The sequence below is a fragment of the Molothrus ater genome, chromosome 10 (genome assembly GCF_012460135.2).
Source record: "Molothrus ater isolate BHLD 08-10-18 breed brown headed cowbird chromosome 10, BPBGC_Mater_1.1, whole genome shotgun sequence".
Classification (NCBI taxonomy): Eukaryota; Metazoa; Chordata; class Aves; order Passeriformes; family Icteridae; genus Molothrus; species Molothrus ater.
In genome coordinates this window covers 20,129,641-20,147,532 of record NC_050487.2, presented here as the reverse complement: position 1 = coordinate 20,147,532, position 17,892 = coordinate 20,129,641, and the positions used below count along the sequence as shown (strand labels likewise).

Sequence of the window (17,892 nt, the reverse complement as noted above, 5' to 3'; positions counted from 1 at the left end):
AGGGCTTCTACTTCCATAGAAATATCTAGAAGTGCCACAGTTATGCCTTGCTATTAAATAAATGATTTTGTTACAAATACTTACCTGGCAGTGCTTTTTATTCATTAAAATGGGAAAAATAAGTGGAGCAAAACAGCTGGGACAATTTCTAAGTAAATTCATCAGTCATTCCAGAACTATGCATTTAAAATACCTATAAATAATAGAATGCTCCATCTAAATGGAACCCTTTTATTGATATGTAAGTACAGTGTCACCCTGAAGTTTCTTTTTTAATTTATCATTTCCTTGTGTTTAGAATCAGATCAGGCAATTCATATTATTTCCAGCTTTTCAACTTTATTTTAGCAGCATTATTTTGTATGGTGTGTGAAATGAAATTGTTGCACACAGTTGTTAAGCTTTAAAATTACTTTCAGGTAACAAATAATTGTTTTGGAAACTCTGAGCCTTCACTCAATTTTTTAATATTATCTCGAGGACTGACAAAATAATTGGATAATTTCAGTGCTTTGCCATTGGCACTTTTAAATCCCTTTTATTCATATTGTTACAATATATTTCCCATGATGATGTTCATGGGACTGTTGATCTGACAAAAGACAGGACAATGGAAATAGGGAGAGCGAAATACTGAGAACCCAGTTTTTGGGCTTTATTGTCTGTTTCGTTCTTTCAGGTTTACAAAGAATAAATAAATTGTTTAGGTGTGCATATAGAAACAAGCATTTCAATTTTAAATTTTGTTTTAATAGATAAAAAGATGGCCTATCACAAAGTGAATGCAGACCAGAGAGCACAGGGGCACTCTCCATACCTGGACAATGATGAGCTCCAAGCCACAGCGTTGGACCTGGAGTGGGACATGGAAAAAGAGCTGGAGGAGCCAGGCTTTGACCATTTCCGACTGGACAGCGCAGCCCAGCACCACCTGGGCAACTCACAGAGCCCTGACCTCGACCTGGAGCCCATCCAGGCTTCCTCTTCCCCAAAGGGAAGATTCCAGAGGCTCCAGGAAGACCCTGACTACATCTCCCACTACACGAGACAGGCACCAAAGAGCAACCGCTGCAGCTTTTTTCGGATACTGAAAGTATTTTGCACTGCTTTGATTTTATTTATTTTTGGAATTGTGATAGGATATTATGCACACAAGAAATGCCCTTCTCCCCCAACATCTCAAGAACCAAATAATCCTCAGATGTACCATGAAATTCTCAAGGAAATCAAAGCTGAAAATATTCAACGGATTTACAGGTATGTGCGTTGGCAGGTTTCTTGTCTAAATGCTCTCAGGTGCCACTGTTAAGTCTTCACCTGATTTTTTATGTGGAATCTTATTTACAAACCCTGACTTTTTTTTTATGTTCAATTTTATCATGCCACTTGGGAGATGTTCATAAGCAGATACAAAATTCATTTTTTAATAATGCAAATTTGTGCTAATCATAATAGGTTTTGCTTTATTAATGTTCTATTGCTAAATATATTATTATCTTTAATGTAAATGAATTGAAAAACACAGATAATTCAAATTGAACGGAAATACAGACAATGGAACAGCTGTCCTACATCCAGCTGACTGCCAAATAACACTATTGAAAAGCAAGGTTGATATGATGTTTTGTAATATTTGGTGCTTTAAAAAATCCCTATCTAATTTTTGTCACAAAAGTGAACTCTGTTTTTTTTTTTTTTTCTCTATATGGTAAATTAAACCTTTATTCTCTATGGGTTTAAGATGGAAAAATTGACCTTTGCACTCTGAAAGATGGTGATTTGTTTATTTTTTTTTCTTTATTACCTGTTTTAAGAATGTAAGGTTTTGTAAAATACCTGGGTTTGACTGGGTTTGATTTTATTATTTTTAATGTGGAATTCTTTCACTTCTTTGACAGTCTATATAACATGTTTGTGTCAGAATATAATCACTTTTCTGTAACAGTGAGTGTGGAAGAAAATAGGTTTTCCTGCCAACTTTTGAAAGTTGCTTCTATATGGGGAGGGGAGATGAGCTTATTTTTGGCTTCTGGAATGCAAAGTTCCTTTTTCATGTTAAAGGTAATGAATTGCAGATTTTTTGATCAGTACCAGTTCAGAAGCAGCAGAAGTCCCATACCTGAAGTTAGAAAAGATTGTTGTCATGGTCATCCAAAGAGATGTTACTGAGTAGATCAGAAATACCTCACAAGTAACCACATGGGTGTTCTAATAATATTTGTGTTTTATCATATTTGCTAAGCCAAATCTTAAATCCTGTAGTGGGTAATGCCATGTTTTGATCCAACACTGTTACTAAATTCAAGAGAGAAAGTAAATATGAAGGGTTTCGTGTCAGTTTTCATGTACTGTACTGATTCTGCTTCATACAAATCTAATTATTTTCATATAGGAAAAGGGTTCAGGTAACAAAAAATGTTGATTTTTAATGTAAAAAGATAACTTCTTTGTCTTTCAGAGAATAAATTGAACTGAATTCTGTCATTAGGCTTCGTCACAACCAAAGTTTTGGAGTAAGATAAGCCCTAAGATTGGGTATTACACAAATTACAGCAAATTGCTGACATGTCTGTCAGACTCAGGATAATACTTCAGTACTTTCTGTTTGGGGACTGGGAATCTCTTGCCATTCTACTGTTTCAAAGGGTGGTTTAAAACCATCACTTTCCAAACCCTTTATCACTTGTCAAATGATTTTAGCTTGCTATTAGGATACTAGTGAGAATCTGGATTTTGGGTAAAATGAATTATATAAATACTTTGAAACTTAAAAAACTTCAGTAGTTGCCATCCTGTAACATAATACTTGTTTGGGGTTTTTTTCCTATTTAATAGTATGAATTCAGTAAAAGCAGTCGAATAGCAATTCAGCTACCTATCAATTCTGTATATAAATATATAATCAATGCTTTTAGTATATTGTATTACCCACAAGGTTTTCCTAACCCAGCATTTTGGTCTGAGACAGCTTTTATCCCACGTTGTGTTCAGTTGCTTTCCCTCAACATCTGTTTGGCAGGAGTCAGAGTGACTGCAATGAAACCTGGGTGTGTGTAGGGCTACAAGTACAGAACATACCACATACGTTGCTTGGGTAAAAGGAAAAAAAAAACAAAAAAAAAACAAACCTGACAAAATCAATGTATGTTATTTGAAAACTTCCTTCAGTAAAATACTTTGAGTTACGAGGAATAAGTGGCAGCTGCTTAGCTTGCAATTTCTAAATGCTACTGAGCATGACATTAATTTAATTTTTGTTGTTTACTCCTTAGATCAGGCTCAGATGGTATGGGAGTTTGCTAACAGTCCTGTGAAGGAATTAGGAGGAAAAAAAAAACCTGTTTAAGAGACACAGAGGTGCCAATCATAGTGCTGGAGCAGACATCACCTTAATGTGCTTGAAGGTCTGCGGTGGGAGCTTTCTGTTGCGGTGAAATCTGTTTGTGGTCAGATGAAGCTTTGAGGATTTAATCCTTTGCACTTCTAAAGAGGTGGCAGAAATGCTCCAGGGAACTTGTGTTGGTTTTGTTTGGATTAGGGCTGGATTCTGTGTGAGTTGAATGAACCCTGTCTACCAATCCCTGTTAGAAGTCAAAGTGGTTGAGTCTCCATCAACCACTTTGATTGATGGAGGGATTTAAAGGACGTGTAGATGTGGCATTAGGGACATGTTTAGTCACCTTGTCACTCAACAGTGCTGGCCTAGTGGTTGGACTCAGTCTTAGAGGTGTTTTCCAATTTAAACAATTCTGTGATGGTGTAGGATACCTGCAGTTTGTGTTCATGGGTTGCTGAATTGGGATATTCAGGTTCTCCACTGGAGGCTCCTGTTTTGGAGCCCATCCTGGCTGTCTGCATCATCCCACTCCGTGTTAAGGTTGTTGGTTTTTTTTGTTTGTTTGTTTGTTTTTTTCCCAGCAGACATACTAGAAATCATCAGATAAAAAAACTCAGTGTGTTGGCTTTTAATTCTTCAACTTTGCACCTTGTTTCCCATGAAATGGGAATGCTAGAGAATTTCTGTGCAATTTAGCACAGAAATTGTAGAAATTACAGAAATTACAATTTAGTTGTAATTACTGGTTTTGCCAAGTTGCTTAATCAATGGTACAGCCTAAATCAACATTATCTCTGTGAGCCTTTTTGGACACCTCTCCCCACCCCCTGTGAGGAGGTGCTTGCATTGTTCACAATAAAAGGCAGAAATCAGTTCATTCCTGATGTTTCTGAGGTTTCAAGATGAGTTGTCAGAGGTGCCTGAAGGGGAAAAGTAATTGCCACAAGAAAAATGAAGAGCTTTTCCTCACCTAGCATGCTGCATTTTAAACTGGGGAAAAAAGAAAAAAAGGGACCAATATTGTTAATAGGATTCAGTCAGTAAATCAAACAATTCAAAAGTTTAAATACTACATTTGTTCAGATATATATCTTTGAAGATGAACAATCTGCTCCACAGTACAGGCAGATTCAGATCTGGTAAAATCACTCATGGTTCTGCAGACATCACTGGGCTGATGGGAATCCAGTAATTATATCAGTTTGTGCCATGAGTATAACTTTTCACAGTGTTCTTCTGGAAGAGATATGACAAAATTTTAAGTTCAAGGTAGGTGTAACTTGTCTCCAGAAGGCCTTCAGGGTGGGTATGAAAAGGACATAAATCCTACATCCAAAAGAGGAGGAAGTTGAAACACAGAATCCACTTTTTAAAATGACACTCTGATTTCTGCTATCACCTAAGTGCTTTTGAAAATTCAGCTGTTTTTTTCCTTTCTCGCTCTGTATGATGTATATAAAGTATTTCAATTTTATTGCTCCAAAACCAAATCAAAGTGAAAGAATTCTATTTCTTTTGGAAAATGTGGGGCTATCATAATTTCTTAGGAGGTTTTAATTTTGTGTCTGGCTTTTGTAAATTAAATGGATAAACAAAGATTGATGTTGAATAGTAAGAATAAAAGAAAGAGGCAGTCATGTTGATGCCAGTGATAACTCTGGCTGTGCCTTATTTATCAGATTAGCTTATTGCTCTCATGTTCTTAAAATTCTTGTAGCCTTATTGAGCTTTACTCATAATTTCTTTCCAAAATTGTACATCTTGGTTGATATCAGATCCACAGGCTTTTTAGATAATCTTCCCATGATTAAAACTGGGATGGGGGCACAGAGGGAAGAATCTTTGCTTTGCTCTCCAGCCAGTCTGCAGAGAAGCTCCTACGTTTCAACTCTGCTTTTCATCCTGTGTATTCTCACTCAAATGCTCCCTTCACTATCATGTTTGCCCCCCTGGAGCAACAGGGAGGTTTAAATCCCTTCATAATACATCCAGTTGTAACTAACTGTCCTTTAGAGGCGTATCTGTTCCTTACTCCAGCTGGTGATATCACCTGCAGGATCTCCCAAATCCATCTCTGGCAAGAATTGATTTGTCGCTGGTGCCTGCTGTCATCCATAACTTCAGCTTAATTCTTTAAAGGGCTTTGGGAGAGCAGGCAGCAGCTGCTCTCCTGTGTGTCATGGCCAAGGAATAAAAGAGCCAGTGTAGTGAGAAAAGGACTTTTACTTGTTTTGGTTTTTTTTCTTTTTTTTTTTCAAAGGGAAGTGAGAAGCTTCCATATCCGAGTGTTTCTTGTTCCCTGATCAGTTGTAATCAGTGATGTTAAAACCTTGGGGCTTCAAATCTTTTTCCCTGTGAAATACATACCTGAGGAGAAGAGAGAGCCTGGAACTTCTAGGAAAATTGGGGTTTTGGAGACTTGGACTGAATGAAATTTACAGGCTTGGTGGATTGCCTTTTTCCAGGAATGAGGAATCCCTGCAGGAGCAGAGCCTCCTAGGGAAGGGTGTGAGCAAAGGAGTGCTCAGGTCACTGCTTCCCTGGGTACAGACCCATTTAGTGCCCACTCCTATTAACAGCTACTGCTAATTAATAGCTACACCTGACCTCTCCATGGCTGCTGGGAGCAGTGTGCTGGCCTAGGCCCCTGCTCACTCAATTTACTCATAATCAGTTTTGTCCCCTGTACACAAATTTTGGGGTTTTTTGTCACACCAGCTGAAAAGAGCCTTGCAAAAAAGCAAATCTCAGTGGGAACTCATCCTATTTCCTCCTGGATATCAGTTTCAGGTATTTCTTGTGTTGCTATCAAAAATGCAAGTATTAAATCTAGTTAGACTCAGTCTGAAGCCAGGCCTGCTTCATCTTTGGGAATGATTGTTGGTGTATTCCCAGGTAAGCAGGAGCTAAGTGAGCTCCCACTTCATTCCCACTGTGGAGTCACTTGGGATTCTCTTCATTCACAGGATAATTTGAATGTGTATTTATAAAGTACAAAGTCCTTTTTGAAAGGAGATGAGAGTAATATCAGACAAGGGAAAGTTCCCACTTACACCCCTGCCACCTCCCCATTGAAGAATGGCTCTGGGAACATGGGGAGGTGGCTTTTGTGGAAGAAAGATGCCCTGTGTGACCCAAGTGCTCTCTGTGGAACAGAGACTTGATAAATTTAGGCTTCAGATACTCACTTATGTCAAGTATGATTTCTTTTTAAACCAAAAAATAGGTTATATCTGTACTTCAGAGGTGTTAATAGAAAGACTTGTCTGTTTTATAGTTTTCCTTGGTTTCATTCTTTTTTAAATTTTATTTCTTTTTCTTTAGAGGAAAAAAAGGATGCATTATATTGATATAATGCATGAGAAGGACATGTAAGTTTGAGCCTGTTAGGGTCAGCTGCAGCATAAGCTTATAATATTCCTTTCCCTTCTCAAAGAAAGGTCTTCGGTTATGATTTACTCACATTGAAAGGACATGTTTCAAGTCCACCAAGTGTTCCACTGAGAAAAATTTTTCTTTTTAGTTGATTAATTTTTTAAACAATATCCGTCAATATATATTGATTTTTAGATGTTTGATTTGTGAAATAATTTACAGTAAAATCTGATTTTTGTACTGTAACTGTATCCTTTGTAAATTAAGTACATAGTGTTGCCTTAAAATAATTTTCCTAAGCAATGTGTGTTTGATTTCCTAAGCAATAAGTGTGATATGTTAAAGAATTAGAATCAATAAACTATATTATGCCACATCAGCATAATAAGTCCCTTGATAAATTTACTATCTGTCACAGCTTGGATGAATGGCTGTAGTCCTGCTGCTGTACAGTGCCACATGTATTCCATGAGAAAGTGACACTGGTTTTTGATAGGCTATAAAGTATAAATGAATTTTGCTCTGATCACTTATTTTTGAATTGCATAATCTTACTAATTTTAAAGATTACCTTGCTGGAATTGCCTCACAGTCCTCACAAGAGGAGTGTGGTTAGGGTTTAGAGAGAGAACCAATTTCCATGGCCATTAGCTATGTGCTGCTTTACCATCACTGCTTAAAGTGTGGGGCAATTTAGTCCCAATTAAAAGAGCAATTCTGAGTGGTGACAAGTGCTGCTTTCCCTAATAGATGATGAAATGAGCTGTGCCAGCGTGGCTGAGGGAGTAATTTGCTTTTTAAAGGTCTGGCATTACACATTGCTGCCTGTTTGAGGTAACAGGGGGATGGAGGAGGGCCTGATGATGCCTTGGATCCTTGTGTCAGGTGGGCTGCCCTGGGACATCTTGCTCTCCACTTTGCCTGGAGGTGCCTGGTACTGTTTGCAAAGCTCAGATTTTCCAGGGATCATTTCTGTTTCAGGGACAATCTGGAATGGATGGTGAAACATCTATGGATTTTAAAAATCCGTCCATTTTAAGAAACTTTTGGTGAGTGATAGGCTCTGTACTTGACTTTACCTGAAGACAGAAATACTTGACTGGAGATTTCTGAGCAGCTCTTGACACTAATGCTGGCTAAAAGGCAGCATTTAGAAGCTAAAAAGTTATTTACTTTGCCATCTATCATTTTTATAGATTAAACCATCCACATTTTTCCTAACAGAAAGAACCTGAAGGAATAAAAGCCACACAGCCTGCTGAGATGACAACCAGTTTTCTTTGTAGGCCAGGTGCTTCCATTTGGTAAATACCACGGGGTGAAGAAATTGGACAAAGTTGTCCTTCACTGTCCAGTCCTTGAAATTCAATTCAAGGAGGATCAGCAGTTTTGGCTGGTGGTCCCAGGGATGTGTTTATAACAATAGTGAGGAACAAACCTTGCAGAACAAAACCCCTTGATTTAATTAGTGACGCATGGACTGCCTGAACAACGCAGGAGTTTCTCCTGCCTCTGCTCTGAACTTCCCAGCATTACTGCGTGCTCAAAGGGTGGATTTTTCCTCAGAGGAGATGGTGGCAGAGGGCATTCAGAGAGTCCCTACAATTTCTGAGGCACCAAGCCCTGGCAGGCTGCTGTTTGGGATGCATCTCTCATCAGCACGGTGTGAAAATGAAGTCCATGGGTACTGCTGAGATCCAGCCTTTCAGGGGCATCTGCAGTTCCATGGTAGGCACTGCAACAATAAGCAATTAGTTTCCTGCCTCTACACATAAATCAAATTAACAAAGCCCTGAGGGGAAGGAGTTTTCTCAGCCCTTTCTTGGTGGTGCTTTGACAAGCAGTTCCCGGCCATCAGCACCTATGACAGCTATTTGCTGGAAGCCTGATAAGTCAGACTGTTGCTGAATTTAACTAACTGCAATTTGCTGCACTGCATTAAGTTACTGTGCATGCAGAATTTGTGACTGAAGGTTGCTGGGGAACATTGCTGAGGATCGATCAGGGATAATGAAATTGATATTGTCTGAATAATAATCAATTTTAATGGTGGTATTCTGCAGTAGTCTTATGTTAAGGGGCTTCTATTCTCAGTTCAATTCTCTTTGAAAGCTGATGAGTTTCTGGAATGAAACAAATATGGATTGCATTGCAAAGTCGAGGCTTTCCCTGGCAATATTGGAACTTGTGGAGTGTAAGACTTTGCAAAATTAAAGTTGGCTTTTTTTAATTTCTACAGTACTGTTCATGGACAAGAAGTTAAATAATGCCTCCTGCTAATTTCTCTCAGTCATGAGTGATCTTTAAATATACATTTTCAAGTCTCATCCTTCATATAAGCTGGCGTTTCCTTTCTCATCCTTCATGTAAGGTGATGTAGCCTTTGGACACATCCAGTGTCCACAAATTTACATATGTTCCTGTGCAAGTTAAATTACCAGCTCATACTCTCCTTGGTTTATGAGTGTTTCTTCAAGGCTGAAAAGGCTGTAACTTTCCAGTAAGATGGAATTTTCTCTTTCCACTCTTCTTTCTTTCTTTCTAGGGAAACATGAAAGTTGAAAAGTGACCTGAAGTGTCACTATCAAAAGAGAATGTTCGAATAGCTCAGAAGCAAAATTGTTTGGAAATCTTTTTTTTTTTTTTGGAGACTTCATGATTTATGTTCCTGTTTTGGGAATTTGGGGGGTGTGTGCTGACAGTTCCTCACAAAGCAATGTCTGGTCCTTGACCAGCTTAATGTCTTTATTTCTCTTCCATGAAAATTTGTTATTTAACAGAATAGAGAAGATAATGGAAACTAAAATGAGCATTAAAAATAACACTTTAAGATCTTATTTGTTTTACTTTTTTTAATGGGTGCTCAATCTTCATTAGCCATCTGGCAAATTAATTGGGTTTTGTGAGGCTTCAAGAGAAAGGTCACTGTTGCTGAAAGGGTCCGGACCCCATCACAGATTGATTTCTCTCCAGGAAATTTGTGAAATCTCTGCAGACATAAGTTTGCAATAATTGTAGTATTTTACTGAGAGTTGGGTCTAAAGAAAGAAAGTGATTTGGAATGTCTTTCCTGTGGAAGTTGGAACATGGCTGCAGACCCCTGCAGTAATCCTCTCCTGTAATACAGAACTGATGAAATGGCCAGAATTTCGAAGCACATTACCTTGACACAGCAGTCAGAACTGGTGTGATGCTCCAGACAATGTCACATTTTGGTGCTGCTTCAGGTGACTAACTGAAGCCCACAGACTGGAGAAGGCCAGGCCTTGATCAAAATTTGGAGAGGTGAGACAGTGAGAAGAAGGATCAATAGTTCAGAATGTGTAAGGGGCCCATGAAAATGTCAGTGTGCCTTTGATGGACATTGCTGTCTCTGTTCCAGCAGGGCTTTAGCAGAGAGCTCAGATATTCACAGTTACACTTGTGGCCAGGCTGGAAGGTGTTCCCAGTGCTTCTGGAATCTGTTTCCTGTCCAAGGCTCCATGAGCCAGGGCTGATGCAGTGCAGATTGGGAGCATTTAATTATTGAAATAGTTGGCTGAGTGCTATTTGCGAGTAAAAGGTGGTAGCTTTGGGAAGTCACTTGTTTTATGGTCATTTGTTAGTAATTGTTATTGAATGCTTTCATTTTCAATAAATGCCAGCCTGGGTGATGGACCTTGTGATGTGCATTGTTAAATAAATAGGCAGGCTTCAAAAAAGGCCATACAGGTCATGAACAACGTTTCTGTTCCCTGTCAACTATTTAGGGAACGAAGCAAGGAGCTGAATTATTCATAACATGGTTAGTGCAAGGCAAATGGAACCTGCTGCTGTGTTGCTAGCAGTGCAAATAGTGACCTAAAATATACAAATGGTTTTCTCCTGTATTATAATGCCTGTTTTTCTTTACTAATATTTCTGGAAACTATTTAAGAAAATTAAACCTTGTGACCAAAAAAAAAGTTAAATCTACATGGTTCCTCAGGATCCTAGCACAGATCCTAACAGGGGATATTGTTTCTAAATCATTCCGTTTATGTGCTAAGAAGATAGATTAGGCATGGTGTTACTACAGGTATTCATTTTGTTCTTATGGAAAATGTGTGGTTTTGGTTTTTTTTTAATTATTAACTTTTGTAAAGGCTGTTTCCTATAGACAGAAACATATCTATTTGTATAGCTGTCCATTTCTATATGGGGTTTTGTGCCTGTGTGAATACATAGGTGTAATTTTGCATAATAGCTGAAGTCCTCTCCTTTACACAGCACTTCTCAAAGCTGTCGTATATTCCAGTGCTTGGCACCACTTCTCCCTGTGGTGGTGGCTGAAGCCTGATTGCCTTCTGATCCCAGGGCCACAAGTACTGCTTGTGTTCATAGCTCCTTTGAAGGGATAAAAACTCAAAGTACCATGGTGGCTGTGTTATAAATGCCCAGAGAGTTATTAAGGACACAGTCCTTACATAGAAATACAGCTTGGGGGGCTTATCTCGTTCATATTGACATAAGTGTTATATAGAATGTGAGATGAAGTTAGTTGATTGCAGTGCAGCACTATTTCCACATTAAAAAAAAAAAAAGATACCTGGGGGAGAATCCAGCATTAAATTACAACTAGAAGTACACAGCAGAGAAAAGCTGATGAATGGAACCAATTCCTTTATGGCTTTGTTCTGTTGGTGGATATTCTTTAGCCCAACTGTCATAGGGTTCAACACAAGGCAGATATGTCTGTGGTGTACAAAGGGTGAGATGACTTAGTGATTTCTGGTTTTTTTCCCCCTGATCTCTGTGTTTCATCAGTCTTTTCAGAGCTTGTATTGAAGCATACCAAGATGAATAAACTTTTTGAATTAATGCTTTTTTCCCCTTTGTTCTTGAGCTGGTTTTGCTAGGATGCCTGAGAGGGCTCGATATTAATAGTCTGTCCTGATTAACAGACGGAGCTAAACCAGAGGATTTGGGTTCTGGTGGCTGCAGGAGCTGGGGTGGAGCTGGGTGCTCTCACAGAGCTCCTGAAAGGCACAGGGAGCTGTTCATGGCACTGTGAACAGGGCATTATCTGGGATTTGCAGCTCTCTGCTAGCAAAACTTTTTTTCTCTCTCTTTTTTTTTTTTGTTTTTTTTGTTTTAAGAAGCAGACTCTGTTAAAACAAAAATCATTTGGTATTATTCTAGAAATACAAAGCTAAATAAATTAAATCCTCCTTTAGTCTTGTGGGTTTGGAAATTGGTTTTACATGCTTATGTTGCATCCTGCCTGGATTAATCTAAAACTCCCTTTTTCCAGTTTTTGCCAGCACTGCTACCTCAGCAGCCATGTACAGATCACAGATTCCTGAGGAGGAATGAGGCTCATGGAGGGCTGGGTCTCTCTTCTGTCTCTCTATTTCCTCCTGACTCAGTATGTCTTGACATTAAAAAGGTTTCTCTGTGTGGGAAACAGTTAATCAGATCAGGATGAGTCATAGCAGGATTAAATGTTGGCGGTAGGATTGGATCCCTTCCCCTCAGTTAACGTAATTAAGACTGACATTAAAGATCAAATTATCCTATATCAAATTAGGTCTAAGTGAGAAACTCTTCAGCTGCATTCCTGCCTTGCTAAGGAGGCTTGAGGTCTTGCCAGAGGATCCCCAAGGTGCCTCCAGAGCTCTGGCTCTCCTTGCTGGAAGGTTCCTCTTGCAAAAGCAAAACTGGCTTTGGGGGAATGTTGGAATTTTTCCAGCAGGACTGTGGGATTGTATGTACCAAATCTAAACGCTTTGCTGCTTGGCTGCCTTTCCTCAGGGGCCTTTCCTGCATTGCCTCAGGGAAACCCCAGGGTTCTCCCAGAGCATCTCAGCTGAGCTGGGCACAGCAAAGGGTGTGATGGCACCAGCGCCTCCTGGCCTCTGAGGGACTTCATGGGATCCTCCTTTGCTCATGTGTTTGGTTTCCCCAGGACAGGTGAATCTCTTAGACAAGAGCAGCTGGCATTCCTGCAGCACTTGTTAGCACACACAGAATCACCAGCTTGGAAGAGACCTTCAAGATTATTGTGTCCAACCCCGCCCTAACATCTCAACTAGACCATGGCACCCAGTGCCGCATCCAGTCTTTTTTTTAAACACATCCAGAGATGGTTAGCATAGAAGGATATTCTCTAATGGTCACCTTACAAACTTGCTCCAACTTTCTATTATCCTCCAAAGAATTCAGAATGTTTGCACTGAATTTTGGTTATTGAATAACTCGGTCTGCCCCGAAAGAATTAACTTCAGCATTAGTTATGTGCTGGATCTCCTGGTACATAAAGACATTTTAACACTTTTTATTTATTGTGTCTTAGACACTGGTTGCTAGCTGCATTATATTATGTGACTCAGTTCAGCAGAGGTAGAAAACAGATTTATCTAAAGATGAGTGTTAAGTATTTGTTATGTGCTGTTGTGTCACTCATGAAGAGTGACTTTGGGACAAGAATGGTGATATTCCATCAGTAACTGAAGATCTATTACCCCAAAGTAAAAGGAGGGTTTTTTTACTAGGATGAGAGGAAAGCAATTTGATACATAGAGGGATGGCAATAATTGCAATAAGGTTTCCTGTAGCCATACACAAATAGTTTCAGTTTTTAATGCCAGATTGTGACACAGGAAGTAAATAGTGCTTGATAAAACTACTAAAAAGATAACTTAAAAGAAAAAATGTGAACTTAGCAAGAATTGCTGGGGCAGCTATACCAGAAGCATCAAAAGTATAGCTGCCCCAGCAATTCTGTAGTTCTGTTTGTAATCCTTTAGATAGATGAGTTGATAGCAGTAGAGAATTAGAGTTCCTTGCCAGATAGCTAGGAGACGTCTTTACACTTTTTTATTGTGTTACAAACAATGTATTTACTTCTCCTCAGCTGTGAACATTATTGAAGTTTGTCAGAAAAATCTCTTATTTTATTTTGCCCACACCAGTGTTTGAAACCTTGGAAGGATTTGTGCGTGCTCAAGATTGGTTTGTTGTTATTAGAGCTGAGAGGGAGCTGATGGATCTCTCTTAGCATGGGTTTGAGAGACAGTATTTGAGCCACCCTGGGAGTATGTGAGAATACAGTAAAATCAAATGTTTTTTACTTACAGCATTACTTGAACACTAGCTCTGTGAGAGAGCACATTCCACTGGATATGGAAAATTACAGTGAGTACTTGCAATGATCTGGCTCTGGTTTTATGAAATGGAGGAGTCCTGGTTTGATCTTGAAGGCAATGTAACAAAGTTTTCAGTTGCTTTTCCCTGTTTACCAGAAGAATTTCTTCTGGAAAGCCAGAAGAAATTCCAGAGCCACTGGAAATACTGTCTCTCACCAGCCTTGAATACAAGCAGATGTTAAAGTACAGCATTACAAAATAGTTATCTCTTCAGCTGAAAGTCTGAATATTCAGAGAAAGTATAATTATTTAGGGAAAGTGAAGATGGAATGAAGACAAGAAAAGCTCCTTGATGGTATTCAATTTGCCTTGCAGAGTGTGTGTTTTATAATGATGTTTTGATTTAATCAAATTAATTATCTGTTTTATTTTTCCTTAAAAAAAGAACAGAAAATCTAAACAAAAGGCAGGCATGAATTATTACACTAATATTATTATGCACTGGGAATCAAAAACCCTGAGCTAATGCTGTTTAGACCCTTCTTTAAAGAAATAATCAAATACATTAAATTAATTTTTCCATGAATATCATGTGAAATTTTTCTCATCTTCTTATATTAGCATATCTCAGCAGAAGGGACAAGTTGACTAAATATAGATTCAGCACTTCAGTAATTTAGTAATTCTGTAAATTACCATTGTTCCAGTCAGAAAGAACTCAAAGAAACCTAATAAAACTAATTTGGAATTAAAATGAGTTATAAGTATCATTTTTAAGCAGTATGTTGACAGTCATGGAAGTGGAGCTCTGTTTCTTAGAGGAGGGTAAAGCCACATGATGAACCAAGGCAGACTGTATCCTTTTTAAATGCTCCTGAACTGTTCTTCCTGGTTTTGCCACTGAAAGGGAGCCACTTGAGTTTGCAACTCCCTTTGTGGTGGTCTAGATGTATAACTAATTATTTAACTAATTAATTCATCTTTCAGATCATATTTAAAATTATTTACCAGTCTTTTTTCTGTTTCCTAGGTTGCACTTATTTTCTTGAATTTTCCAGAATTGCTCTGAATTTGCAATTGTGTAACTTAGCTCCTTTATTTAAATTTCCATTATTTATAGTTAACAGTGGGAATATTTTAATATTTTAATTTTGTTAGGTGAGATATCTAGCATGTCTTCGCACACTTAAGGAATACGGAATAACACACTTGGATTTATTTTTCTAACTCTTAAATAAATAAAATAATCCTGATTGTATATGGTTTCTCAGAGACAAGCCCCAGCATGACTGAGTTAGCTTATTTATAGCATTGATAGGCATTTGTTTTTTTGAAATCTTTTTTTCAAATTAGTGCCTCTGAGTATAGAGGGACCAGAATAACTAAAGACCATGAAAGTATGGATTTTAAAAATCTGATTTATCAGGTGTATTGGCTGGGAGCTCTCTGGGGTAGTGAGTGATTTTATTTGCTCTCTATACAGTGGCTGGCCTGTTTTCAGTGTTCTGAAGCCTTGTTTCAAGCCACTAAAATGTCAATAACCAGTAGTAACACTGCCTTTGTTTTCCTAAAAATTAATGCCTGCATGTGTAGCTTATGCTCCTTAATTTTGAATGCAGCCTTTGCCATAATTGTAGAAAATGAGAAAATTGTGAGCACGGAGTTGGAGAGAGGGTGAAGCTACCGCTGCTAAGGAAACCTTAATTGTTGAAGTTCAAGTTAAAAGGCTGAATATTCAGAATTGGATCAGACTGCAACCCCCCTAGAACTTACTGCGAATGCCATTTAAAAATGATTGGGCACTTCAGTTTAATTTGCTTGAAGGTGAAGAGCTTATGAGACATATTTGAACCCAGAAATAATTCTGACAGCTAATTTTTGCATGCATGAAGAAGAAGTTTTATAGTGGAAACCTTGACTTTTAGTGCTGTAGAGCTGTCATAAAGGCCCTAATGATTTCTGACTTAATTACGTGTCTGAACACTTAGGTTGATCTGCATTCACTACCCTTTAGAGATTCATGTCCAAGTACCAAATACTGGATGCAGTCTTTGGCTGTGAAACCTGCTTTGCTTTACCTCTCAGCCTGCACAGCTCTGCTGAGATCTAGCAGACAGATTCTGTTCTTGTTGGTAGTTTACATCTCGTTTTAGCCTCCACTCACGCCTCCCTGATTTATAAATAAACTGCACAAGCCCGTCAGACCTCGCTTGCTGCTTGTGTAAAATGTTCTGGGGCAACTGTTAGGAAAAGCCCATCTGTATTTGTAACAACACCCTCTGTGTGCCCATCAGTGTGTTGGGTTCCCAGAGTGTTTTTGCTGCCCTATGGATCCACAGTGGGTTATTGAGGAGGAAAAGAGGAGCTGGACCTTCAGCAGTGCTGGACTGGAGGCATGCTGCTGCAGCAGAGCTGCCCTCCTTGGGCCTCTTCTGGGACAAGGGATGTCCTAGGCCGAGTTAAGGAACAAAATAAAGTCTGGCTACATAGGATAGGGCAGGCTCATCTCTCCCTGGTTGTGGAAACAAAATGGTGAAGAAGTCATTAGTAGAAAGAGACTTGTTCTTCTTACTTGGTATAAACCAGTTGGTTTAATAGTTAAGAAGTGTGAAATAAAAAAGGTTCAGCATCCAAAGGCTTCAGGCAGGTTTATGAAAGATTGTTACCCTTTGGCTACAGTTAATTCCATTTTAAATATGTTTATTTTCACTTAGAAAGTTCAGCTGGAGTTTGGATTGCTTCCCTGTCGAAGATAATTTGATTTCAGATTGCTGCAGTTTAGATGTACATAGACAGAAGAAAAATTCTTCCATAAAAGCTGCACTGTATGTAAATCATCCTGTACAGGCAAAGAGTTTGGTGCTAAGATGCCACTTATGTGTTAAGAGTGAATGATTTATGGGTTTGAGATGATATTTTAGGATTCTGCTGCCCATGCCTGTTTTTTAATAGCTCGTGTGTCATCCAGCTGGCACATACTGTGTCTGTGTGTGAAAGTCAATGTTAAAGTTAAAAGAACTTAATGAAACTGAATTTCTAGACACAAGCATGTTGTAACATTACTATTTTTTGTGTCAGACATGCTAAATCTCATCTCAGTTCTCCTTGGCTTGGCAGAAATGTCAGTCCCAGACTGCACCGAGCCTGTTTGGGTATGATGCATTATTTGCTGATGCTGTTTTCTTGTTTACACAAGTGGATTTGCATGGCTTGGTGCTCCAAATATTGGACTGCTGAAAACCACCTGCATCTGCTGAGGTATTGAGACCAAAGCTCTGGAGGCTGGCCAGGTTTCTGCAGTGCTTTTGCTTACGTGGTTGACAGTAACATCTGGTAATGCAGATGTTGAGTTCTGGAGAGCCATAATTATTCTGAGAGCAGGGAGAAGTTGTCACACATAGTTATTATCATGCTACTATCACAGGTATTAGTATCAAAGAGATCATTTTGTTCTTTGCTGACAGCATATGTTTTCTCAGCTTTGGAGATGTGCTAGTTTGATGCCATGGAATATGCAGAAGAAAAATTATCTTCGGGTTTTTAAGCAGTTTGAAGGTTAAAGGAAGACCAAAGAGGCTGTAAATGCAAAATATTTTGTTTCTTCCGAGCACCAGTTTCCCTGAAACTGTAATTGCTGCCAGAATATGTTTCACACTGTGCCCTGGAGCTCCTCATAAATAAGTGGGATGAGGGAATAAGGGAAATGCCTTAGCTCTGAGCATCTCTGGTGTGTTAGGGTTTTGGTTTAACTTTGGTTTGGTTTTGGGTTCTTTTGGGTTATTTGTAAGTTTGTGTTTTTTAAACCCCAGACACATTTTCAGGCACAGGATTATTGGAAGGGATAAGCCAGCTGAGATGTTGGGAATTTTTGTATTTACAGAGGTATTACAGAACTAATATTTGAATCTCTACTAGGAGAGAGATTTAAACTCTACTAACTGAATAATTCTTGGAAATTTAATTCAGTTGGTCAGCTGGATATCAGAAATTAATATCTTTTTTTAAGTCACACCTTTCATTGAAGCAGGGAACAATTATTAGTTCTTGATTTATTATTTTTACAGTGAATACTGA

The 17,892-nt window shown here is 38.7% G+C and overlaps 1 protein-coding gene across 1 annotated transcript in view; it reads left to right on the top strand.

Moving 5' to 3' along the window:
- The first annotated feature begins 207 nt into the window (after nucleotides 1–207).
- The window catches only part of NAALADL2 (N-acetylated alpha-linked acidic dipeptidase like 2), a 214,795-nt gene continuing 197,110 nt past the window's right edge, over nucleotides 208–17,892 (top strand). The window contains exons 1-2 of the mRNA XM_054515927.1: nucleotides 208–241; nucleotides 756–1,257. Of these exons, the coding sequence (XP_054371902.1) occupies nucleotides 208–241; nucleotides 756–1,257 (536 nt within the window). The remainder of the gene's footprint in view (nucleotides 242–755; nucleotides 1,258–17,892) is intronic.